Source organism: Oncorhynchus clarkii, chromosome 31, assembly GCF_045791955.1.
Source record: "Oncorhynchus clarkii lewisi isolate Uvic-CL-2024 chromosome 31, UVic_Ocla_1.0, whole genome shotgun sequence".
Classification (NCBI taxonomy): domain Eukaryota; kingdom Metazoa; phylum Chordata; class Actinopteri; order Salmoniformes; family Salmonidae; genus Oncorhynchus; species Oncorhynchus clarkii.
In genome coordinates this window covers 16,248,104-16,274,679 of record NC_092177.1, presented here as the reverse complement: position 1 = coordinate 16,274,679, position 26,576 = coordinate 16,248,104, and the positions used below count along the sequence as shown (strand labels likewise).

General features: G+C 45.6%; 2 protein-coding genes across 3 annotated transcripts; both read right to left on the bottom strand.

Moving 5' to 3' along the window:
- Positions 1-1,489: 1,489 nt before the first annotated feature.
- LOC139391224 (snake venom vascular endothelial growth factor toxin-like) lies at positions 1,490-11,067 on the bottom strand. 2 transcript variants are annotated; one of them, XM_071138848.1, is made up of 8 exons: positions 9,666-11,067; positions 7,113-7,158; positions 6,716-6,912; positions 6,551-6,624; positions 6,422-6,454; positions 5,529-5,600; positions 1,933-2,118; positions 1,490-1,758 (listed from the first exon to the last, which is right to left on the bottom strand). In XM_071138848.1, the coding sequence occupies exons 1-8, from the start codon at positions 9,741-9,743 to the stop codon at positions 1,737-1,739; spliced, it is 708 nt and encodes a 235-aa protein (XP_070994949.1). In that variant the 5' UTR covers positions 9,744-11,067; the 3' UTR covers positions 1,490-1,736. The 2 variants fall into 2 exon arrangements, with proteins under 2 accessions (XP_070994949.1, XP_070994950.1); XM_071138849.1 differs by having other exon boundaries at positions 1,933-2,059.
- A 2,449-nt stretch (positions 11,068-13,516) lies between these two features.
- On the bottom strand, positions 13,517-25,745 carry LOC139390823 (dnaJ homolog subfamily C member 4-like). The gene is made up of 6 exons (XM_071138222.1): positions 25,703-25,745; positions 24,651-24,737; positions 15,612-15,784; positions 15,117-15,231; positions 14,511-14,585; positions 13,517-14,339 (listed from the first exon to the last, which is right to left on the bottom strand). The coding sequence occupies exons 1-3, from the start codon at positions 25,743-25,745 to the stop codon at positions 15,612-15,614; spliced, it is 303 nt and encodes a 100-aa protein (XP_070994323.1). The 3' UTR covers positions 13,517-14,339; positions 14,511-14,585; positions 15,117-15,231.
- Between the last annotated feature and the right edge of the window lie 831 nt (positions 25,746-26,576).

Here is a 26,576-nt window from a genome sequence, read left to right as displayed (position 1 = left end):
GCTATAGGTCCATGGGGTATCCCTGACGGCTTTATACACACAACAAATAGCTGGTACGTGTGTGCATGTGTGCGTGTGTGCATGTGTGTGTGTGTACATGTGTGCGTGTGTGCATGTATGTTCATTCACTATTCTATATCCTTACTGCACTTTAATGACTTGACCCTGGAATCATTCTCCTATCGGGGGTCTCCCTGTACACAAAATATAACACACGTATCAATATCAGGATCATTATGTCTGTTGCCATTGTCTTTCTGCAAAACAGTCCAATAGCAGTTCATGGGCAAAACTGACCCACCGTGTCTATGAAGACAACAAAACTCAACATGAACACGTCTGTTAAATCTGATCTGTGATCAGTCTTTAAATCCTCTTCATGTCCAAAGTCCCAATGTCCCATACAGCATTGGAGGTGTGAGTGTTGAATTCTGTCTGGTCCACAACTAACGTCCTGGCGACTCACTACCTCACATCGCCCTCATGTTACCAGACATCTAAACTCTTTACATTTGGTCCCATCATTTACTCTTGTGAAGGAGAGTGTTACATACATGTTGACTAGTGGTGTGGGGGCTGTGCTTTGGCAAAGTGGGTGGGGTTATATCCTTCCTATTTGGCCCTGTCCGGGGGTGTCCTCGGAATGGGCCACAGTGTCTCCTGACCCCTCCTGTCCTAGCCTCCAGTATTTATGCTGCAGTAGTAGTTTATGTGTCGGGGGGCTAGGGTCAGTTTGTTATATCTGGAGTACTTCTCCTGTCCTATTCGGTGTCCTGTGTGAATCTAGGTGTGCGTTCTCTAATTCTCTCCTTCTCTCTTTCTCTCTCTCGGAGGACCTGAGCCCTAGGACCATGCCCCAGGACTACCTGACATGATGACTCCTTGCTGTCCCCAGTCCACCTGGCTGTGCTGCTGCTCCAGTTTCAACTGTTCTGCCTTAATATTATTTGACCATGCTGGTCATTTATGAACATTTGAACATCTTGGCCATGTTCTGTTATAATCTCCACCCGGCACAGCCAGAAGAAGACTGGCCATCCCACATATGCTCTCTCTAATTCTCTCTTTCTTTCTCTGTCTCGGAGGACTCGCCCTAGGACCATGCCCCAGGAATACCTGACATGATGACTCCTTGCTGTCCCCAGTCCACCTGACTGTGCTGCTGCTCCAGTTTCAACTGTTCTGCCTTATTATTATTCGACCATGCTGGTCATTTATGAACATTTGAACATCTTGACCATGTTTTGTTATAATCTCCACCCGGCACAGCCAGAAGAGGACTGGCCACCCCACATAGCCTGGTTCCTCTCTAGGTTTCTTCCTAGGTTTTGGCCTTTCTAGGGAGTTTTTCCTAGCCACCGTGCTTCTACACCTGCATTGCTTGCTGTTTGGGGTTTTAGGCTGGGTTTCTGTACAGCACTTTGAGATATCAGCTGATGTACGAAGGGCTATATAAATAAATTTGATTTGATTTGATTTTGATTTGACTGGACGATAGCAGCTAAGCGCCTGAAGAAGCTGTGTGATGAGACTGACTACACATATACAGCTCTACACACAGGTACATATATTTATGTTGTAATACTGCACTGACTTGGTGGTTCTGGAGGGCAAGGAAGAGGAGAGTTAGGGGTACATCCTCCACTCCTCTTTGTTACCCAGACTTCTGCTTAGCATGGATGAGAGTGGATGAGCATGGATGAGAGTGAGTCTGGAACCATCGGAGAGAAAGAGCATCACCGCCTCCTGGCCTCACATCTAAAACAAAAAATGAAACAAGAGAGAGAGTTTAGATCAGATTGATTAAATACGTAATGTTGCGATGTTGTTTAGCCAGGTTTGAATGTGGTTGATGCATGGTCACAGTTGATACTACATCTCTGTTAATGGTTCAAGCTCTCCTTCTATGGTTTGCTGTCACTGGACACTGACCTGCAGAGGTGCTGGTTGAGCCTCCTCCCTTTCTGACTGCAGCTCTCTGTGGTCACGTTGCAGCGACACCGACACGAATGCAAATCGAGTGTCCACTTCCTCCCAGGACAGGGGGTACATCGAGGGCCTGGCAAGGGAGACGGGGTGGTCGGGGGAGGAGAGGGCGTAGTGGGGGGAGAGGAGGGTCTGTGGCGGTAAGAAGAATAGAACAAATACTGCAACTTTAAAACAGACACCAGTGGCTTTCAAACCTGATGCTCCACATAGGATTCAAGAGGAATAAAGCTGTCCCTGTGCCCATTGCAGTAGACATCCTCTTGTCTGAGAGACCCTTTAATGTGCCATTGGCTGGGATTCCCATTAGGGAGTTAACCTCAGTCTGTCTAAGTGAGTCCATCCATGACTGAGTTAACTCACCCTGGCCTGTCTGGGAAGCTAATGGACTTCTTCAATGAAGTGATTTAATTAATGAAGCAGCTACAGAGAGGCCATCTTTGTGTGGGCCTGGCTGAGTGGTCATGGCTGGGTTGCCACAGAGAGAGCAGGAGGAGGTGGTGGCTGGGCTGCCACAGAGAGAGAGGGAGGATGTGGTGGCTGGGTTGCCACAGAGAGAGCGGGAGGAGGTGGTGGCTGTGCTGCCACAGAGAGAGAGGGAGGAGGTGGTGGCTGGGCTGCCACAGAGAGAGAGGGAGGAGGTGGTGGCTGTGCTGCCACAGAGAGAGAGGGAGGAGGTGGTGGCTGGGTTGCCACAGAGAGAGCGGGAGGAGGTGGTGGCTGTGCTGCCACAGAGAAAGAGGGAGGAGGTGGTGGCTGGGCTGCCACAGAGAGAGAGGGAGGAGGTGGTGGCTGTGCTGCCACATGGTTGTGCTGCCACAGAGAGAGAGGGTGGAGGTGGTGGCTGTGCTGCCACAGAGAGAGAGGGAGGAGGTGGTGGCTGTGCTGCCACAGAGAGAGCGGGAGGAGGTGGTGGCTGTGCTGCCACAGAGAGAGAGGGAGGAGGTGGTGGCTGTACTGCCACATGGCTGTGCTGCCACAGAGAGAGAGGGTGGAGGTGGTGGCTGTGCTGCCACACAGAGAGAGAGAGGAGGTGGTGGCTGGGTTGCCACAGAGAGAGAGGGAGGAGGTGGTGGCTGTTCTGCAACAGAGAGAGAGGGAGGAGGTGGTGGCTGTGCTGCAACAGAGAGAGAGGGGGGATGTGGTGGCTGTGCTGCAACATAGAGAGAGGGGGGATGTGGTGGCTGTGCTGCAACATAGAGAGGGGGGATGTGGTGGCTGGGTTGCCACAGAGAGAGCGGGAGAATGTGGTGGCTGGGTTGCCACAGAGAGAGAGGGAGGATGTGGTGGCTGGGCTGCCACAGAGAGAGCGGAGGTGGTGGCTGGGTTGCCACGGAGAGAGCGGGAGAATGTGGTGGCTGGGTTGCCACAGAGAGAGCGGGAGGATCTGGTGGCTGGGTTGCCACAGAGAGAGCGGGAGGTGGTGGTGGCTGGGTTGCTACAGAGAGGGGGAGGAGGTGGTGGCTGGGCTGGCACCGAGAGGAGGGAGGAGGTGGTGGCTGGGCTGGGCTGCCACAGAGAGAGAGGGAGGAGGTGGTGGCTTGGTTGCTACAGAGAGAGAGAGGAGGTGGTGGTGGCTGGTTTGTCAGAGAGGGAGGGAGGAGGTGGTGGCTGAGTTGCCACAGAGAGGGAGGGAGGAGGTGGTGGCTGGGTTGCCACAGAGAGGGAGGGAGGAGGAGGTGGCTGGGCTGGCACAGAGAGAGAGGGAGGGAGGGAGGAGGTGGAGGCTGGGCTGGCACAGAGAGAGAGGGAGGAAGTGGTGGCTGGGCTGGCACAGAGAGAGCAGGAGGAGGTGGTGGCTGGGCTGCCACAGAGAGAGAGGGAGGATGTGGTGGCTGGGTTGCCACAGAGAGAGCGGGAGGAGGTGGTGGCTGTGCTGCCACAGAGAGAGAGGGAGGAGGTGGTGGCTGGGCTGCCACAGAGAGAGAGGGAGGAGGTGGTGGCTGTGCTGCCACAGAGAGAGAGGGAGGAGGTGGTGGCTGGGTTGCCACAGAGAGAGCGGGAGGAGGTGGTGGCTGTGCTGCCACAGAGAAAGAGGGAGGAGGTGGTGGCTGGGCTGCCACAGAGAGAGAGGGAGGAGGTGGTGGCTGTGCTGCCACATGGTTGTGCTGCCACAGAGAGAGAGGGTGGAGGTGCTGGCTGGGTTGCCACAGAGAGAGAGGGAGGAGGTTGTGGCTGTGCTGCCACAGAGAGAGAGGGAGGAGACGGTGGCTGTGCTGCCACAGAGAGAGAGGGAGGAGGTGGTGGCTTTGCTGCCACAGAGAGAGCGGGAGGAGGTGGTGGCTGTGCTGCCACAGAGAGAGAGGGAGGAGGTGGTGGCTGTACTGCCACATGGCTGTGCTGCCACAGAGAGAGAGGGTGGAGGTGGTGGCTGTGCTGCCACACAGAGAGAGAGAGGAGGTGGTGGCTGGGTTGCCACAGAGAGAGAGGGAGGAGGTGGTGGCTGTTCTGCAACAGAGAGAGAGGGAGGAGGTGGTGGCTGTGCTGCAACAGAGAGAGAGGGGGGATGTGGTGGCTGTGCTGCAACATAGAGAGAGGGGGGATGTGGTGGCTGGGTTGCCACAGAGAGAATGTGGTGGCTGGGGGAGAATGTGGTGGCTGGGTTGCCACAGAGAGGAGGTGGTGGCTGGGTTGCCAGGGAGGATGTGGTGGCTGGGCTGCCACAGAGAGAGCGGGAGGATCTGGTGGCTGGGTTGCCACAGAGAGAGCGGGAGGTGGTGGTGGCTGGGTTGCTACAGAGAGGGGGAGGAGGTGGTGGCTGGGCTGGCACCGAGAGGAGGGAGGAGGTGGTGGCTGGGCTGGGCTGCCACAGAGAGAGAGGGAGGAGGTGGTGGCTTGGTTGCTACAGAGAGAGAGAGGAGGTGGTGGTGGCTGGTTTGTCAGAGAGGGAGGGAGGAGGTGGTGGCTGAGTTGCCACAGAGAGGGAGGGAGGAGGAGGTGGCTGGGTTGCCACAGAGAGGGAGGGAGGAGGTGGTGGCTGGGTTGCCACAGAGAGGGAGGGAGGAGGAGGTGGCTGGGCTGGCACAGAGAGAGAGGGAGGGAGGGAGGAGGTGGAGGCTGGGCTGGCACAGAGAGAGAGGGAGGAAGTGGTGGCTGGGCTGGCACAGAGAGAGAGGGAGGAGGAGGTGGAGGCTGGGTTGCCACAGAGAGAGAGGGAGGGAGGGAGGAGGTGGTGGCTGGGCTGGCCCCGAGAGGGAGGGAGGTTGTGGCTGGGTTGCCACAGAGAAAATGAGTCACCAAATTAGGCAGATTACACACCTGCCAGTAACTCAATGGGATCTGATCTGAGTGATGGATGGGCCTGAGAGACACTGAGTGAACTCTGACCCCTATAAGAGGACATAGCTGACAGCAGCATGATGGGTGGAGAATTGAAGAAGAAAGGCTGAATTCACTTTCTGCTGTGTGTGGAGTGATATTCTTGGAATTACTTGTGCGTACCCACAGAGAAACAGATAGTTGCTTAGACTTGTTCATAAAGCTTTATATAAATAAAGAAGCAACAACTCAGGAGTTAATTTAGCATGTTTAGTTGAACTTACATAGTTCCACTTTTCTTTCGTTTGGATTTTCCTCTCTCCCTTTTCCTGCCTTTCCTCAGAGGCTTCGCAGGCCTATTAGTCAGAGACATACATCTGTGTCAAACAACAATACATCACAATAGCAGATCAAAATCTAAATAGATACATTATTATTTCCATTTTTTGTGGATACCCTTAAAGTCCAACAGCCTTATTAGAAAATAAAATGTCTGGGTCAGTCTCCCTTTCTTGGGCCAGTAACTGAAAGGTTGCTAGATCGAATCCCCGAGCTGACATGGTAAAATTCTGTCGTTCTGCCCCTGAACAAGGCAGTTAACCCACTGTTCCTAGGCTGTCATTGTAAAATAAGAATGTGTTCTTAACTGACTTACCTGGTTAAATAAAGGTTAAATAATAAATACATTTAAAAAACTATTTTTACTCTCTCTCTATCCCTCTGTTTTCACTCTTTCCCTAACTTTCCCTCTCTGTGGGCCTTGACCTCTGTCCAGCTCTGTTGGTCTAACGCCAGCTAGTCACTCTGCCACTAGGTCAGGGGTGGGCTGGGTCTTCCAAACATGTGACAGAGCAAAAGTAGCCTTGCCTTAGCGTCTTCTCAGAAATACTATAAAATAACATGGTGTAATAATAATGTTGTGTAGAAATAGAAACTTCGATCTGCTTTGGTAATTGCTCTCAGAGCACTCACTCAGCACAAAGGGTAAGGTATCTCTATGGAGACAGTGGCAGGTGAACTGTCCCATGGGATATTAGGCTAGCGCTCGAGCATCACAAAGACGCTAACTCACTAAGCTAGAAGTACACAGAAACAGATACCCAAACACACACTAAGAGACACACACACAGACAAAACACAAATGTACACAGACAGCCACATACATACAGTACTGTACCTGGTAGGGGCCGATTGAAGATTCTCTTTTAGTCTACAGGGAAAGAGAGCGGGTTATTTGAGGACACAGACAGAGAATGCAGTCATGCATAGACCGCGTGTGTGTGTGTGTGTGTGTGTGTGTGCTCACCTGCACTCACACTGGCTGTGCTCAACGAAGTCCAGCTCAATGAGCTCATGCTTCATGAAGGAGGTCTTCATTAGCTGCAGAGTACAAAGACACAAACTACGGTTACAAATCATTCTGTGTGTGAGAGTGTGTACCTCCAATGCGATAGAGTGTGTGAGTGTGTACCTCCATGGTGATAGAGTGTGTGAGTGAGGGCACACACTCCAGTGCCTCGTCGGAGCAGCACCCACCACAGCGGCGGACCGACACACAGGAAGGCACGAAGAGGTGATGCGTCTCTCCCGGGAACTCCCGCCACACCTCCACCAGGGTATCCCTGGGCTCACAACCACTCCGAGAGTACACCTCCAACCACCGACGCACTGGAGGGAGGGAGAGACAGAAATTTCAGATGAATAGGTTTGACAAGGTCACTAACACATCACAAATCTAGTCATTATGTATTCATTCTCACTTTATGAATCTCCACTGTGTTATTCATACACACACAGTTACTCATCATCAGCTTGTTCATATATGCTGGTGTGATTATCACGGGGGGGGGGGGGGGGGGGGGGGGTACCTTCTCTAGATTTGGGGGTGGTGTCCGCAGGTCTCCAGTGGGCTAGCTGGATGAGCAGAGGCAGAAGAAGAGGTGTGTCAGGTGGTAAATCCCTGCATGTTTTTAACCTTATATACAGAGACGACCCCTAGTACCCCACAGCCCCTCGTACCCCACAGCCCCTCGTACCCCACAGCCCCTCGTACCCCACAGCCCCTCGTACGCTCTACACTGATACCAAAAACCTTAGCCAGGTGAGTAACACACCAAAAAAAACATACTATGTAGTTTACACACACAAAACACAAGCACACACAGACGCACACACGCAAACACATCACACCCACCGTCATTATTAGATCTGAGTGGACCAGGGCCACTGCTGAGAGAATGTAGACTTCGCCTAACCGCCCAACCCTGCCCCTGTGCTCTCTTTACAGTTTCTGGTTTGGCCCCATTTCATTTGGAGTTCACCGATGTGTGTGTGGCCATTTTGTGAACACATACTGTAGTGTCTGAGCAACAAGAAACATGTCAGATCACATGGGTGTTTCATTCAAATCACAAATCAATCAGCGCAAAACATCCCCAGGAGTAGGGCGGGCTATAGCTCCACAGGCCAGCCCCTAGGAGAAGTAGGGTGGACAATAGCTCCACAGACTGGCCCCTAGGAGGAGTAGGGTGGGCAATAGCTCCACAGACTGGCCCCTAGGAGGAGTAGGTTGGGCAATAGCTCCACAGACCGGCCACTAGGAGGAGTAGGGTGGGCAATAGCTCCACAGACTGGCCCCTAGGAGGATTAGGGTGGGCAATAGCTCCACAGACTGGCCCCTAGGAGGAGTAGGGTGGGCAGTAGCTCCACAGACTGGCCCCTAGGAGGAGTAGGGTGGGCAATAGCTCCACAGACTGGCCCCTAGGAGGAGTAGGGTGGGCTATAGCTCCACAGACTGGCCCCTAGGAGGAGTAGGGTGGGCAATAGCTCCACAGACTGGCCCCTAGGAGGAGTAGGGTGGGTAATAGCTCCAAAGACTGGCCCCTAGGAGGAGTAGGGTGGGCAATAGCTCCACAGACAGGCCCCTAGGAGGAGTAGGGTGGGCTATAGCTCCACAGACAGGCCCCTAGGAGGAGTAGGGTGGGCTATAGCTCCACAGACTGGCCCCTAGGAGGAGTAGGGTGGGCTATAGCTCCACAGACTGGCCGCTAGGAGGAGTAGGGTGGGCTATAGCTCCACAGACTGGCCCCTAGGAGGAGTAGGGTGGGCAATAGCTCCACAGACTGGCCCCTAGGAGGAGTAGGGTGGGCAATAGCTCCACAGACTGGGTCCTAGGAGGAGTAGGGTGGGCAATAGCTCCACAGACTGGCCCCTAGGAGGAGTAGGGTGGGCAATAGCTCCACAGACTGGCCCTAGGAGGAGTAGGGTGGGCAATAGCTCCACAGACTGGCCCCTAGGAGGAGTAGGGTGGGCTATAGCTCCACAGACTGGCCCCTAGGAGGAGTAGGGTGGGCAATAGCTCCACAGACTGGCCCCTAGGAGGAGTAGGGTGGGCAATAGCTCCACAGACTGGCCCCTAGGAGGAGTAGGGTGGGCAATAGCTCCACAGACTGGCCCCTAGGAGAAGTCGGGCGGGCTATAGCTCCACAGACTGGCCCCTGTGGAGGAGTTGATACTGTCACCCCAAGTGTGTGTTCGTTGTACTGCCCCCAGAGAAGACTATTCCCCTCCAGGCTGGTTGCATTTCTTTCTGGCTGACACTGGCACAGTCTCACTCTCTCTGTGTCTCCCTCTCTGACACACACACAAGTAATGTAAACAGTGCCAGCCAAGCTCTTGCAGCAGCCCACACAGTGCCAGCTGCAGCATCAGTCTTAGACCTTCTAACTGCCAAAATTAACTCTGCTTTCCCCCAGGGGGACGAGTAGAAAAAGCCGTTGTGACCACTGTGTGTGTGTGTGTCAGAGAGAGAGAGAGAGAGAGAGAGAGAGAGAGAGAGAGATGTGGGCCCCAATACAACATGATTCCCAGGACCTCCAACCTGATATATCCCACGGCCACGCAGCTCAATCAGGGCAGCTTCGGGCCACTACATGTTCTTGATATAAAACCAATCTGCCATGTGAAGAGTTGTGTGTCTGAGAGTCTATTATGTTGGCTAATTATTATCCATCCCCATATGTCACTCATGTACAGTACATCTACCTTGTGTTACAAAGAACATGTCAGTCATTCTGACAGAGTTGTGCCACATTGTGCCTATCCATACATGGTACATGAGTCTACCATTAGTCAACATGGTACATGCTCTAGGAAAGTGAGAGGTGCACCACAGAATTCTGTAAACCTTCATAAGCTCAGAGCGTCAATGACCGTGGGGGTAAGCTCCAAACACACAAGGATCAGTTCGAAACAAAGACGCTATACTGCTCCTAAAGTCACTGTATTCCCATCTTTATTTTCCCTTCAAATAAACCACATGTTTTGTTGCATAATTCAGGCAAAGGAATAAAAAAATCTAAACTCCTGATATTTCCATGCAAACAACTGTCTACCAGAGTGTAGTATGTCAGATAACTAACCTTAGCATGGGACGTGGGTATTCTGGAGAGCAAGAGGAACTGAAACATTCCTAGAATAACTTGAAGCATAATCCCCATTGTGCAGAACTCCCAAAAGCCTAATTTTCCGTAAATTAATTGATGATTTTCTTTTGTCTTTTCACTCCACTCAATCAATATTCAATCTGCAGTCCTTAGGTTCCATGTTATGGATTGACAGCTGGGGTGGCATTCCCTTTCCGTTGGTTAAGAACGTGAAATATATTAATGTATACATACAAGTAATTATGAATCCTTTTATGGCAAATGAGTAGGCTAACACTCAAATGAGTGGCTTGAGATTGTAACTTAATTCATCAACAATTGCACAATGTATTTGGCTACAATATAACAATTTATAATCGAATGCCATCAATCGGCCAAATCATTCTTGGCAATCAAGCGCACACATGCATTTTGCATATTGACAAATAGCCTGCATATTGACAAATAGCCTAGTTTAATAAATCTCAGTCGTTCACGTTCAATTCAATACAGTTTGGTTGCATCTATTTTACTGAGAGTTGTGTGAACTTTGAATGATGGCCCCCAATATTCCAAAGCCAGAGGTTCGGGTATGTAAACCGGTTACATTCGCCCATTGTTGGCCAGAAACCCATGAAACGGTCCGTGGTTGAGCGTCAGTAGTAGCGTGACTACAGGTCCATTTATAGTCCCGATAAGATATTTTGCGATATTGTATCCTTGTCTCTAAAAACGTTTAAAAAGGACAAAAAGCACTTATTTACGATCCAACACTAATGTCTTGAATCACAGAGGCTACGGTGCCGAACGCACATCTCATGACACTGCGCAGCCTATCCACAGCGGTGTCTCTGAGAAATAGCCTAGATGACGTTTCGTTGAAGACGCATGTGCCGCGGCGACATATCCTTTTGTCCTCTTTGATAATAACATATAGAAGTTAATGGTGCCAGAGCAGTCCACAAAGAGAAGGGTCCTTGACAGCGTCTCTTGGTCTGTTATGATTGGTTGCTCATGTCCTTTGCCCTTCAGATCACAATTAAAAGGCGCACTCCACTGGACGCACTCCGAATTCAGCGTAACCTTTGCACTGCCAACTTTTTCAAAATGACATGGACGCATCCGCGCACTGGACACAGGTGAACGTCGCCCTTCAATTCGTCATTCAGCAGGTCAATCAATAATTTACCACTACACTTTCTCAGCCACATAATACATTTTATAATAACGATACATTAAAGGGGGCAATTTTATTGCACTAAGATCTCTTTATATCATTCACCCAAATCCACATCCAAGCTCTCACAGACAGACACATAAAACACACAGACCACTAACTGATCACCCCCAGTGAATTGATATTAATCATTTATTTGGTTGGAATAATACATTTGCACAACTAATTTAGGTCACAGTCAGAGGCTAACAAAACCTTGATCAGCAGCACTAGGTCACAGTCAGAGGCTAACAAAACCTTGATCAGCAGCACTAGGTCACAGTCAGAGGCTAACAAAACCTTGATCAGCAGCACTAGGTCACAGTCAGAGGCTTACAAAACCTTGATCAGCAGCACTAGGTCACAGTCAGAGGCTAACAAAACCTTGATCAGCAGCACTAGGTCACAGTCAGAGGCTAACAAAACCTTGATCAGCAGCACTAGGTCACAGTCAGAGGCTAACAAAACCTTGATCAGCAGCACTAGGTCACAGTCAGAGGCTAACAAAACCTTGATCAGCAGCACTAGGTCACAGTCAGAGGCTTACAAAACCTTGATCAGCAGCACTAGGTCACAGTCAGAGGCTTACAAAACCTTGATCAGCAGCACTAGGTCACAGTCAGAGGCTTACAAAACCTTGATCAGCAGCACTAGGTCACAGTCAGAGGCTAACAAAACCTTGATCAGCAGCACTAGGTCACAGTCAGAGGCTAACAAAACCTTGATCAGCAGCACTAGGTCACAGTCAGAGGCTAACAAAACCTTGATCAGCAGCACTAGGTCACAGTCAGAGGCTAACAAAACCTTGATCAGCAGCACTAGGTCACAGTCAGAGGCTAACAAAACCTTGATCAGCAGCACTAGGTCACAGTCAGAGGCTTACAAAACCTTGATCAGCAGCACTAGGTCACAGTCAGAGGCTAACAAAACCTTGATCAGCAGCACTAGGTCACAGTCAGAGGCTAACAAAACCTTGATCAGCAGCACTAGGTCACAGTCAGAGGCTTACAAAACCTTGATCAGCAGCACTAGGTCACAGTCAGAGGCTAACAAAACCTTGATCAGCAGCACTAGGTCACAGTCAGAGGCTTACAAAACCTTGATCAGCAGCACTAGGTCACAGTCAGAGGCTTACAAAACCTTGATCAGCAGCACTAGGTCACAGTCAGAGGCTAACAAAACCTTGATCAGCAGCACTAGGTCACAGTCAGAGGCTAACAAAACCTTGATCAGCAGCACTAGGTCACAGTCAGAGGCTAACAAAACCTTGATCAGCAGCACTAGGTCACAGTCAGAGGCTAACAAAACCTTGATCAGCAGCACTAGGTCACAGTCAGAGGCTAACAAAACCTTGATCAGCAGCACTAGGTCACAGTCAGAGGCTAACAAAACCTTGATCAGCAGCACTAGGTCACAGTCAGAGGCTAACAAAACCTTGATCAGCAGCACTAGGTCACAGTCAGAGGCTAACAAAACCTTGATCAGCAGCACTAGGTCACAGTCAGAGGCTTACAAAACCTTGATCAGCAGCCCAGACCGTACAGTGAACCCTGTCTCCCATCAGTTTGTCTTTAAGTCGACAGAAGAGTCTCTGTCAGTTTGGTGTGTTTTGGTTATGAGGGGGCACTTGTGCACTACATAGGGGATGTCGGTATGCAGGGACCTGTTATCTCCTGTGGTTTCAGCTAAGGGCTTGAGAAACAACACAAGGCCATAGAGTCATTAACACACACTGCACCACTCGCTCACTCCCAAACCTGACAGGACATGCGAGCGTGGAATCAGGTGAGAAACAAACTCAAAATGAAACATTGGAGGTTGTTGGTTGAGATCAGAGGAACAGTGTTTACTAATTTATTCATCATTGCATGACTCCACGACACCGTGACGAGTTAAGGCTGTCATTAAACATCACTGAAACACAATCTGTGACTTATGGTAAGTGTCGGTTGGCCGTCACCACAGCAATAAATGAAATACATTTCTAATCTCAATAAATCTGCCTGCGTGGCACTTCAGTACTTTCCATAGTATAACTACCATTCCTAAAATGAATTCTTCAACATCAGAGAAGTGCACCATTAAATACCATTTAAAAAAGTCCCAATATGACTTCATTTTCAAAATGTCTCTTGATTCCATGTCCTTTCAATGGGAAAGTATATAGAATATCTAAGGACAGTTGTTCCTCATCACATAACCAGGAAAAAGCAGAAGGCCCTAATTATGCATGTAGGTAACATTGTCAGGAAAAACTCCTGTCCCGAACAGTATATTTTTATGACTATTTGGGTCCACCATGGGCCCAGTAGCAGAGTCAAGAGATCCATGATATCATTGACACACAGAGCAATGACTGAATCCCAGTGGTTCAAGGGCAGCTGTGCAGAGCACCCCCTTTCTGTCATTAAGGGATTCTACCTTTGATTAAAGTCTTTACATTACGGAACCATAGACTTACATTACGGAACCATAGACTTACATTACGGAACCATAGACTTACATTACGGAACCATAGACTTACATTACGGAACCATAGACTTACATTACGGAACCATAGGCTTACATTACGGAACCATAGACTTACATTACGGAACCATAGGCTTACATTACGGAACCATAGACTTACATTACGGAACCATAGACTTACATTACGGAACCATAGACTTACATTACGGAACCATAGACTTACATTACGGAACCATAGACTTACATTACGGAACCATAGACTTACATTACGGAACCATAGACTTACATTACGGAACCATAGACTTACATTACGGAACCATAGACTTACATTACGGAACCATAGACTTACATTACGGAACATTGAAGTTTACAATATCTGGAATGCCCCATCTCCAGTGGGCAAATTCACACAGTCCCATGAATCTTGTTGAGACTGCCTCTGAACGGTCGTGGGGGAAACAGCATGTCACGGGTATGCAAACCAATTAACAACTGGCTAACAGGAGTCTTGGTTCCATCCAATAGCGGAAGAGATGTGCTGCTAATGACCTACTGCTGTTAGTCTTGTGATACCAGACCAAACCTCCACAACGTATTCTCCTCCTGGAAAAACCTAGAATGGCTGTGGGGCAAGACTTTACTGTGACAAAGACATGTACCCCATTAATGTTTCCGTTTCACCCAGGTATTACACACTTGTTTTTTAACTCCTTGGCTTAGTATCCAAGATCCAAGCAAACGAGAGCTGTGCACATCATCAACGTCTGCCACAAACCACTGAAAAATTAACTACTCCTAACTCAATCAACCGTTCACTCCCCTTCCTGAATGACTCCATTCCTCTTCCGAGGTGTTCGGCCAAATCAATCCCCCTTGTTTTACCATGTGCTCGTATTCTACTAAACTCCTACTTGTTGCAAGTGATTTTGTATTTCTCCTGAGAATTCTTTCTGAGAATCTCTGTCTGCTTCTTAAACCCGTTCACTCTGTGAATCAAAATGAAGAAATATATAAAATCAGTTCCAGCCTCAGGTATTTCACACCAACAAATCATATTAATACATATTCCATGCAATGTTGATTATTACTACTACCCTAACTAGAACAGTGTAATAAGTTATAACACATGCAGTATGTTTATAACTTCTTTCACACACCTTGCCCTCATTGTAGATCTGCTTGATGACCTGTTCTTCTCGTCCGTGAAGTTGTTATGGACAGACTCCAACTGTCTGTGTGACCGGAAGAGAGAGAGAGACACCTGTCAGACATCACAGACATACGCACAGCACACAGAGGAATATCGTTGGCAGTTGAATTGGCATTTTGATTATTATTCATGTTTTATTATTCTGTGCTAGTACAAATGGAAGTCATATACCAGGAAAAGTTGAATCTCTACAATCAACAAAAGTGCTGCCAAGTCAACGTGCAAAAACACAGATTACCAGATCTATGACAGCATAACCTGGGTCTGAGCCAAGGGCACCTGTGCCTACAGACAGACAGTTATCTGAGTTTACAGGCTATTTAGTCTAGACTATGAATGAGTAACAAAATAGTAATAGCAGTAATAGGCAATTGTGACATTTTGGCACAGATGTTTGTCATAATTCAGAAATTCTTTAGGTTTAGGAGTGACAGATTACGTTCCTAGAATGTGACAGAATTACTGCATTTCTTATTTAACTATGAGAGTGTACATACATACAGAATCAATGTCCAATCATCAATTTCACTCTGATCTTTCCCCATGATGTTACCTGAAGAGAAGCTCAGTCACATGAGCATACAGTAGCTAATTATTCTAAAGTTCATCTTCCTCCCCCACTCCTCAGGTTGACAGGGTTTGAACTGATCCTAGTAGCGCATACTCTCATGAGAGACAGAGACAGAGACAGAGAGAGGGAGGGAGGGAGAGCCAAAGAGAGGGAGACAGAGAGAGGGAGAGATACAGAGAGGGAGACAGAGAGAGGGGGAGACAGAGAGACAGAGAGAGGGAGGGAGAGAGCCAGAGAGAGGGAGAGAGAGGGAGACAGAGGGAGACAGAGGGAGACAGAGGGGGAGACAGAGAGGGAGACAGAGAGGGAGACAGAGGGGGACAGAGAGGGGGAGACAGAGAGAGAGAGGGGGAGACAGAGAGAGAAGAGAGAGAGAAACAGAGAGAGAGGGACAGAGAAATAAATAAAAGGTAAATAAAACTATTTTTAAAAGTGTGTATGAACTCTGGAGGGCTGTGTGTGTGTGTGGTTACATACCTAGGGTTGTGTGGAGGTGGGTCTGAAGGCCTGTCCCCCGGTAAAAGGGTGCTGTAGCCGCAGGTCGTACTCTCTCCGGGACACCTCCTTACTCAGCACCCTGTAGGCCTCGTTCAGCTCCACAAACTGGCCATGCAGCCCCGGGTTAGACAGGGCACTGTCTGGGTGCATTTGGTAGAGAGACAATAAGCAGTGAGGATTACTGATGAAAAAAAACAATAGACACCAGCACACTGTTGACTGCTCCCGCTGTTTCAGTCAGTGCTAGATGGATGTGTGCACACTACTTTCGAGCAGTCAGGATAAGGATTAGGACAAATCAGGGTTACTACAGTACCTGCACACAGACAGCACAGGAGGCTGCTGAGGGGAGGACGGCTGATAAGACTGGCCGGAACGGAGCAAATGGAATGGCATCAAACACCTGGAAACCATGTGTTTGATGTATTTAATACCATTCCACTGACTCTGCTCCAGTCATTACCACAAGCCCGTTCTCCCAAATGAAGGTGTCACCAACCTCCTGTGGAGAAGAAAGTAAAAGTGCAATATGTGCCATGTAAATAAGCTAACGTTTAAGTTCCTCGCTCAGAACATGAGAACATATGAAAGCTGGTCGTTCCTTTTAACATGAGACTTCAATATTCCCAGTTAAGAAGTTTTAGGTTGTAGTTATTATATAATTATGACCCGTCGGCTATTTCTCTCTATACCATTTGTATTTCATTTACCTTTGACTATTGGATGTTCTTATAGGCACTTTAGTATTGCCAGCCTAATCTCTGGAGTTGATATGCTAGAAGTCATAAACAGGGCTGTGCTTCAAGCATTGCAAAGAGCTGCTGGCAAACGCAGTAAAGTTCTGTTTGAATTAATGCTTACGAGCCTCCTTCTTAATATTGTCAAATCCGGAAACTATAATTTCGAAAACAAAACATTTATTCTTTCAGTGAATAAACATTTATCTTACAAAGGAGTTGTTTAATCTAACTACTTAACTAGTTATCTGTACATGGAATTGCATATTTGGTTTATTTGACCATTTCTTTCTCTAATCTTTACAGGAAAATGCCATTAATGTAGAAGGAAAAGCTGTGTACATTTGCAAATACTGTGCCAAATCATATGTGAAGAATGCAACAAAGATGCAGAATCATCTGGCCAAGTGCATAAAGTTCCCTCAGCGCTGACAACAAGCAACCTCTTACAAAAGTCCCTCTACTTCTATTCGAGGTGAAAATGATGAATCAGACACCTTATCGATAGCAACAGCTCATGGTCCTCCTGGAATCAGAAGGTTTTTTTACTCAATGGAGGAACGTAGTCAGAGAAATGCTGATGCATGTGTCATGATATGACCCTTTTTGGGTGTAGATCGTGGCTCCCCCAAACTCTCTCTCGGCGAAACCAGGTTTAGTACCTCAGGTCATAAACACCGGTATTCACACAGACAGAGAGAGAGAGAGAGACAGAAAGCGAGAGATCCCCAAAATGTGAGAAAAATGTGAGAATTAAACATTTTTTCTATTTTTGAGAATGTGGGAATGATCCGTAGACACTTAAGGGACATTTATGTTGAGTGTGTTTCATTTGGTGATCTCATGAAGGACAAGAAACACACATAATGGTATCTCTTAAAGTGTGAATTTCCCAGCTGTAAGGTTTACATCTAAATATTGCGAAACGTATGTGATTAAACATGGAACTATTTGTGAAAATATGCTTCTAAATGAGAGTATGGGTTTTTTATATCAATATTAACAATATTAACTAGCCAGTGGCCCCGCCCACGTGAGCAGAGACATTACGCCGGCATCATGGAACCGCCCTTTTCTACTGAAACGTATAAAACCCACTCTTGGTGAAATTCACACCAAACCACACAAACCCAGGTGTAAGCTAAGGTTGCAAATGGTTGAATTTCTAAGACCAAAACATGCCGGGGGACGGTGGTGTGTGAAGTGGTTTAAACTACAACTCTACCAAAGGACAAGACTATACCACGTGGAGCATTGGCTACACGGCTGGAAATGGTTAAACTTGAGACTATCGGTCCCTACAGAATAAGAGCAAATCTTAGACGTATAATTACTAATCTGACATTAAAAATGACGTAAACCTAGGACGAGAATAGACTACCGCCGAAGCACCTATTCTATGAGAACATTTCTGAATGGTACTTTGAAGTATCCATTCTAACCAGGAAAGACTGTGACTTCAATGAAAGTTAACCAGAGACTCTGATGAACCCTACAGCACGATCAAGTATTCCAACAGAGAAGACAATAACAACATACGGGCGTAATTATATATACACATTACATTTATTCTCGAATGAGTGGCCGTTCATGTGCAAAGGATTAGTATTTCAATTAATATAATTATAGACTGTGTGTAGTGAATCCATGTTGCCTTTCCCGCTCTTTCTCAGTTCACACCCCCTTCCCTTTGTCTACCAAGCCGTCATATTGGCTTAGCCCACTAGGGACTTTTCCATCATGGTTAGTAACCAATACCTACAATTTGTTTTTATGTATTTCTGTGATTATTTAGTTAGTTAGTAAAAAAATAATCAAGCAAATTTGTATATTGGTGATTCATAATTTATGCTAGGGTTTGTGGAGATAATCAATCATTTTTACGACGTTCAGATGAGACTGATAGAAGGTAAAGAAGAATTAATGATTGACCGCTATTGATATAAAAGATCTTCAGATCTTTAAGAGTGGATTTGGAAGATAGCCGCTCTATATAATTTAATGCTTCCGTGGTGCCCCGGATTCCTAATGAGTTAGTTATTGCCTGATTAATTTAATCAAATAATTCAAAAGTCAGATTTTGAAAATAGCATGTTATTTAATTTAATCACTGTAAAGACACGACAAATGTCTTGCTCGAGCTGTGTACACAACTGGTTCACCTAGAAATTACGTAAACCTAGGACGAGAACAGATTACCGCCGAAGCATCTTTCTATGAGAACATTTCTGAATGGTACTTTGAAGTATCCATTCTAACCACTCTGTCTATATGCTATGTCTTGCTTGTCCTATGTTGCTCTGCGTGTGCTCACTGCTCAATGATTGTCTATATTGTAATTGTTTTTAATAACCTGCCCAGGGACTGTGGTTGAAAATTAGCCAGCTGGCTAAAACCGTCACTTTTAGTGAAACGTTGATTAATGTGCACTGTCCCTGTAAAAATAAAATATACTCAAACCTCTGCTGTGATGCTCACAGGCAATGTGTATTGGAAGAGATTTCTGAATGTTCTTCGCCCAGCATACACCCCTCCAACCAGACATGCTTTATCTACTCATTTGCTGGATACAGAGTTCAACAGAGTTCAAGGGGTCAAGCAAATCATAGAGAAAGCAGACTGTATTGCAATCATCTCTGATGGGTGGTCAAATGTTCGTGGGCAAGGAATAGTTAACTACATCATCTCCACCCCTCAACCAGTATTCTACAAGAGCACAGACAAGGGACAACAGACACACCGGTCTCTACATTGCAGATGAGCTGAAGGCAGTCATCAATGACCTTGGACCACAGAAGGTATTGCACAGGTGACAGACAATGTTGTGAAAATGAAGGCTGCTTGGTCTAAAGTGGAGGAGTCCTACCCTCACATCACACCCATTGGCTGTGCTGCTCATACATTGAATCTGCTCCTCAAGGACACAATGGCACTGAAAACAATGGATACACTCTACAAGAGAGCCATGGAAAGGGTTAGGTATGTGAAGGGTCATCAAGTTATAGCAGCAATCTACCTCACCAAACAAAGTGAGAAGAATAAGAGCACCACATTGAAGCTGCCCAGTAGCACCCGTTGGGGTGGCGTTGTCATCATGTTTGACAGTCTCCTGGAGGTGAAGGAGTCTCTCCAAGGAATGGCCATATCATAGTCTGCCGATATGGACAGCCCCATCAAGAGGATCCTCCTGGATTATGTATTTTGGGAGAGAGTGGTAAGCAGCCTGAAACTCCTAAAATCTATAGCAGTAGGCAATGCACGGACTGAGGGAGACAATGCCATCCTGTCTGATGTTCAGACTCTGCTTGCAGATGTAAAAGAAGAAATCTGTACTGCCCTGCCCACTTCACTGTTGCTCAAAGCAGAGGAAACTGCAGTTCTGAAATACATCAAAAAGCGTGAAGACTTCTGCCTGAAGCCCATACACGCAGCAGCATTCATGTTGGACCCCAAGTATGCTGGCAAGAGCCACCTGTCTGGCGCAGAGATCAACAAGGCCTATGGTGTCATCACTTCCGTGTCTCTACACTTCCGTGTCTACACTTCCAAGCAAGGGCTTTGGGATGGAGATGCAATATGGCAGTTGTGCCAACATACCTCATCAGCCACCTGGTGGAAGGGACTTTGTGGATCTGAGGCTCTTTCCCCTGTTGCCTCCATCATCCTCCAAATCCCACCAACATCAGCCACCTCAGAGCGCAACTGGTCCTTGTTTGGGAACGGGAACACACAGGAACACACACACATGGGAACACACACACACGGGCACACACACACGGGCACACACACGGGCACACCAGGCTGACCAATACAAGGGTTGAAAAATTGGTGGGCATCTGGGCAAAATTGAGGCTTTTTGAGCCTGACAATGAGCCATCCTCAACAAGGTTGAAAAGTGACAGTGAAGATGAGGCCTCAGAGTCTGATGTTCAAGAGGTGGACATTAAGGGGGTTCAGGGAGAAGACAAGGAAGCCTGAGAGGAAGACAACCAAAGCTTTAGTTTCTAGACTATCATTTTACAGATGTATTTTTAAAAGTTTTTTGGGAGATGCGATGGATCATTGAGGATCATTCAATATTCCCATTATTTTGTTGTTCAGTGAAATCATCCCATGTGAAGAGTCCACTCATTTAATTAAAGTTAAATTCTTAACAAATGTTTTATATATTTTTTCTATTGGAAGGATTTAATCATTTGCAATTATATTTACTTAAGGTAAAAGGTTTGTTTGTCTCCATATGATATGGTAAATATATCCAATAGAAAAAAATATCTACATTTAAAATGGTATTAATATTCATTTGCATATTATCCTGTTAATTCCCACGGAAAGTTTCCACCTCGGACTATTCCCCAAAATGTGCAACCCTACTGGGGGTGCTTTGCTGGTGACACGGAGGGTGATTTATTTAGAATTCAAGGCACACTTAACCAGTATGGCTACCACAGCATTCTGCAACAATACGCCATCCCATCTGGTTTGCGCTTAGTGGGACTGTCATTTGTTTTTCAACAGGACAAAGACCCAACACACCTCTAGGCTGTGTAAGGGTGATTTGACCAAGAAGGAGAGTGATGGAGTGCTGCATCAGATGACCTGGCCTCCACAATCACCCAACCTCAATCCAATTGAGATGGTTTGGGATGAGTTGGACCGCAGAGTGAAGGAAAAGCAGCCAACAAGTGCTCAGCATATATGGGAACTCCTTCAAGACTGTTGGAAAAGCATCACAGGTGAAGCTAGTTGTGAGAATGCCAAGAGTGTGCAAAGCTGTCATCAAGGCAAAGGGTGTCTACTTTGAAGAATCTGAAATATATTTTGTTTAACACTTTTTGGGCTACTACATGATTCCATGTGTGTTATTTCATCGTTTTGATGTCTTCACTATTACTGTACAATGTAGAAAATAGTCAACATAAAGAAAAACCCTTAATTGAGTAGGTGTGTACAAACGTTTGACTGGTGCTGTATATTAACAGTTGAAGTCAGAAGTTTACATACACTTAGGTTGGAGTCATTAAAACTAGTTTTTCAACCATTCCATAAATGTCTTGTTAACAAACTATAGCTTTAGAAAATCGGTTAGGACATCTACTTTGTGCATAACACAAGTAATTTTTACAACAATTTACAGACAGATTATTTCACTTAATCACAATTCCAGTGGCTCAGAAGTTTACATACACTAAATTGACTGTTCCTTTAAACAGCTTGGAAAATTCCAGAAAATTATGTAATGGCTTTAGAAGCTTCTGATAGGCTAATTGACATCATTGGAGTCAATTGGAGGTGTACCTGTGGCTGTATTTCAAGGCCTACCTTCAAACTCAGTGACTCTTTGCTTGACATCATGGGAAAATCAAAAGAAAACCACCAAGACCTCAGAAAAGAAATTGGAGACCTCCAGAAGTCTGGTTCATCCTTGAGAGCAATTTCCAAACGCCTGAAGGGTTAATCAATACAAACAATAGTACGCAAGTATAAACACCATGGGACCACGCAGCCATCACACCGCTCAGGAAGGAGACGCATTCTGTCTCCTAGAGATGAACATACTTTGGTGCGAAAAGTGCAAATCAATCCCAGAACAACAGCAAAGGAACTTGTGAAGATGCTGGAGGAAACAAGTACAAAAGTATCTATATCCACAGGAAAACAAGTTCTATATCGACATAACCTGAAAGGCTGCTCAGCAAAGAAGAAGCCACTTCTCCAAAACCGCCATAAAAAAGCCAGACTACGGTTTGCAACTGCACATGGGGACAAAAATCATACTTTTTGGAGAAATGTCCTCTGGTCTGATGAAACAAAAATACAACTTTTTGGCCATAATGACCATCGTTATGTTTGGAGGAAAAAGGGGGAAGCTTGCAAGCTGAAGAACACCATCCCAACCATGAAGCATGGGGGTGGCAGAATCATGTTGTGGGGGTGCTTTGCTGCAGGAGTTTCTAGTGCACTTCACAAAATAGATGGCATCATGAGAAAAAAATGATGTGGCTATATTGAAGCAACATCTCAAGACATCAATCGGGAAGTTAAAGTTTGGTCGCAAATGGGTCTTCCAAATGGACAATGACCCCAAGCATACTTCCAAAGTTGTGGCAAAATGGCTTAAGGACAACAAAGTCAAGGTATTGGAGTGGCCATCACAAAGCCCTGACCTCAATCTTATAGAAAATCTGTGGGCAGAACTGAAAAAGCATGTGCGGGCAAGGAGGCCTACAAACCTGACTCCGTTACACCAGCTCTGTCAGGAGGCCAAAACTCACCCCTTACTGTGGGAAGCTTGTGGAAGGCTACCCGAAACGTTTGACTCAAGTTAAAGAATTTAAAGGCAATGCTACCAAATACTAATGTAGTGTATGTAAACTTCTGACACACTGGGAATGAGATTAAAGAAATAAAAGCTGAAATAAATCATTCTCTCTAGTATTACGCTGACATTTCACATTCTTAAAATAAAGTAGTGATCCTAACTGACCTAAGATGGAATTTCTACTCGGATTAAATGTCAGGAATTGTGGAAAAACTGAGTTTAAATGTATTTGGCTGTAGGTGTATGTAAACTTCCCACTTCAACTGCATATATTTATTTTTGCATGTTAATTTGGCTTTAATACGTGTCACATTTCAGTTTGCAAACCAGGTAAAAAAAATGTTTATAAATCACTGAGTTAATAAAGCCGCACACAAACATGGTCGCTCTTTTGCTTTCTTAAGGCAGCTCGAACATGCAGGTGTTCCAGCCTAGCTCAGTGCTTTCTGTGGTGGTGGGACAGCCCGCGGAAAATACGGAGCGTAGGGGTTGGTAATGTTTTTTAGTTGCGCTGTGATTGGCTCAGTGTTCTGTCACTCATGGGGACACCACATCACTGCAAAATCTACGGGGAGAGCTCAAAAATTCAAGCCCCTTGGGTGCTTCCATATAGTTACATTAGAATTGCCCATCCAAGAAGGCTCAAGGTCATTGGCCACAGATTAAATTACATAAAATCATATTATATCTACCGTAGCTTTGATTGGACTGATCAAACTTAGCTAGCAAGCTAGCAGTCATTATCATGAATCAAATTGACAATCTACTGGCAAATCACTTTCAAACCTTGTCATATGAAGATAAAACACAATACAGATACAAATGTATTGGTGTTCATAAATATTACACAACAAGTTGGAAATCGCAAATACAACAATGAGTGGTTTGGAAGGAATCAGTGGCTAACTGCAAGCGTTGCAAAGCAATCACTAGCCTGCAATTCAGTGGAGTGGGTGTGTGGTCCAAGTCTGGGCTTCAGGGTCTCTTTTCCAAGCTTAAAATAATAAACATTCAACACCGGTCATAATGTCAATCCAGCATGACTTCTGCCGTGTTCAAAACAACTGGAAACTCGAAAATCTCAGACTTCAGTGAACTCAAGACAACTGTAAACTTAAATGGTCATCCAACTCAGAATTCCAAGTCAGAAACTCTGACCTCTTTTTAGAGCTCCGACCTGAAGATTCCTGATTCCTGATTCGACCTTGTTTTTTTCAGTTCCCAGTTGTCTTGAAAACGCCATAAATCCAGAGAATGCCAGACTTTGATGAAAAAATTTGCCGGATTGCCTCTTATCTGCTCGTCGTCTTTTATGCCATAATTTGTACATCTTAACTGTCAGTATAAACCACATTTGTTCAAGCAAGTCAGCCATATCAGCAGTTTTTTTTTAAAGGCAGTAAATGTTTAAAAGGCTGAATTAACCGTTGTCGCTGCCAGACAAGGCTCCGCTGATAGCCTGGTGTAGCCGTGGTAAGGATACACTCCATGGTGCTGAAAAGAAATATCTGCTGTTGGGACAGCTTTATGTAGGCCCTAACAGTTTGTGGGCACCGTTTGTCACTGTTATAGTGCAATTAATATATTGTTTAGTGTTGTGTCCTGTTGTGCCTTTGCTGGCATGCATTGAAGAAAAAATGCGGAGTTTTCCCCACCAAGACTTACATGCTAAAATTGCCACTGCTCATATATATATACTGGTAAACATACTGTACAGCCCTGTTAACATAGAGATCCTCACAACACCAAAATATAATATACATGAACACCGTGGGAATGCCATGTTGGAAGAAGGTAGAAAAATACTGTGCAAGAGTGCACTCGTGTGGTTGGACAGAGATGCTGCAATATAAACCATCATGCAGCAAACCCTAAATCTGTGCTGCTTGAACTGTGCCTTTCCTACATTTACTAAGTATATGAAGCTTTTAAATGGCAGACTAGGAGATTGTCGTACCTTTTTTGATTTGTCAAAAAATGCATTCTTTATTTGCTCCAGTGAGGCATCAGGTTTTACACCAAGAAGGTTGTAATAATTTACTGCCACTAATTAAACAGAATGACCACACAGTGCTGGGATCACAGGCCTGGACTGGCAAGCTTTTAACAACTGAGGAATCATTGTGTAAGACAAATCAGAAAGGCTAAATCAGATTATTATGTAACCGCTTATTCAGATTGTAATGGGAACCTGGCAAAATTGTAATGGCAAAATTCTGGAAAACTGTCAAATCTCTTAAGGGTTCTACTTCCTCCTCTCTGCCACAACAAATTAATTCAGACACTGGCCTCATTACGGGGAAAAAATTACATCATTGATGCATTTTATCACCATTTTATTTCAGCGGGCTATCTCTTTGAAAGAACTTCTAAGCCTATTCACAATGATATTGGGCTGGATGCTGATAGTGTAAACTTTCTGCATGATCACAGAAATTATAGTTGGTACAGCTTTTCTTTTAGGCTATTTACAGAAAAAGGAGACCTGGATGCTTTGTAGACAACAAGAGATCCACAGAGGCTAACCAATTGAATCCAGGTCTGCCTTTCATTGTTGGCTCAATAACTCACATTTTTTATTTAACATTGTTATCAGGAAATATTCAAAAAGTATGGAAATCAGCTCTTGTGCAGCCACTCCATATGGACGGGGATAGTAGTGATCTTCATCATTATCACCCCATTTCAAGGATTCCTTGTCTAGCTAAGATTCTTGAAACCTTGGTAAATGTACAACTTTGCTATTTATTATCTGAATTTTTTACATTTGGAATGTAAACCAATCAGGGTTTAGGCCTGGACATACCACTATTACATCAACCACTTTAGTTGTTCATGATCTTGTCAATTGCTTTAGACACTAAAATGAAATGTGCTGCTTTGTTTGTGGACCTGTCAAAGGCTTTTGATACTGTTGATCATGCTATTTTATTGAATAAGTTGTCCTCAATAGGCCTGAGCTCTGACACCTGTTCTTGGTTTCATGATTATCTTAATGACAGAACTCAGACCATCGTGATTGATGGGGTTAAGTCTAAACTTCTTGAAGTACATGAAGATGTACCACAGAGGTCGATTTTGGGACCTTTTCTCTTCCCTATTTATATAAACACCATTGGTCAATCTGTTAAAAATTGTGAACTTAATCTATATGCGGATGATACTATTATGTATGCTACTTCCCCAACTGTTGATCTGGCTGTGCTAAAACTACAGTCAGATTTTATAGCTATGCAGAAATCCCTTGCTGGTTTAACACTTGTGCTTAATACGGGCAAAGCGAAATACATGTTGTTTTCAAACTCTCATAAGAATGTTTCAGATGAACTACATGTTCACTCATTAGATGGTTCTCCAATCGAAAGTGTTCCCACATATAAATACTGAGGCATTTGGATTGATGTGTATTTGACATTTAAAAAAACATATATACTGAACAAAAATATAAACACAACATGTAAAGTGTTGGTCACATGTTTCATGAGCTGAAATAAAATATGTTCCATAGGCACAAACACGTATTTCTCTAAAATGTTGTGCACAAATTTGTTTACATCCCTGTTAGTCAGCATTTCTCCTATACCAAGATAATCAAGATATCAAGAAGCTTATAAAACAGCATGATCATTACACAGATGCACCTTGTGCTGGGGTCAATAAAAGACAACTACAAAATGTGTAGTTGTCATACAACGCCACAGATGTCTCAAGTTGAGGGAGCTGCAATTAGCATGCTGACTGCAGGAATGTCCACCAGAGCGGTTGGCAGAGAATTTCATGTTCATTTCTGTAACATAAGCTGCCTCCAAATTCGTTTTAGGGAATTTGGCAGTACATCCAACCAGCCTCACAACCGTGTATTAGATCCTGTGGGCGAGCGGTTTG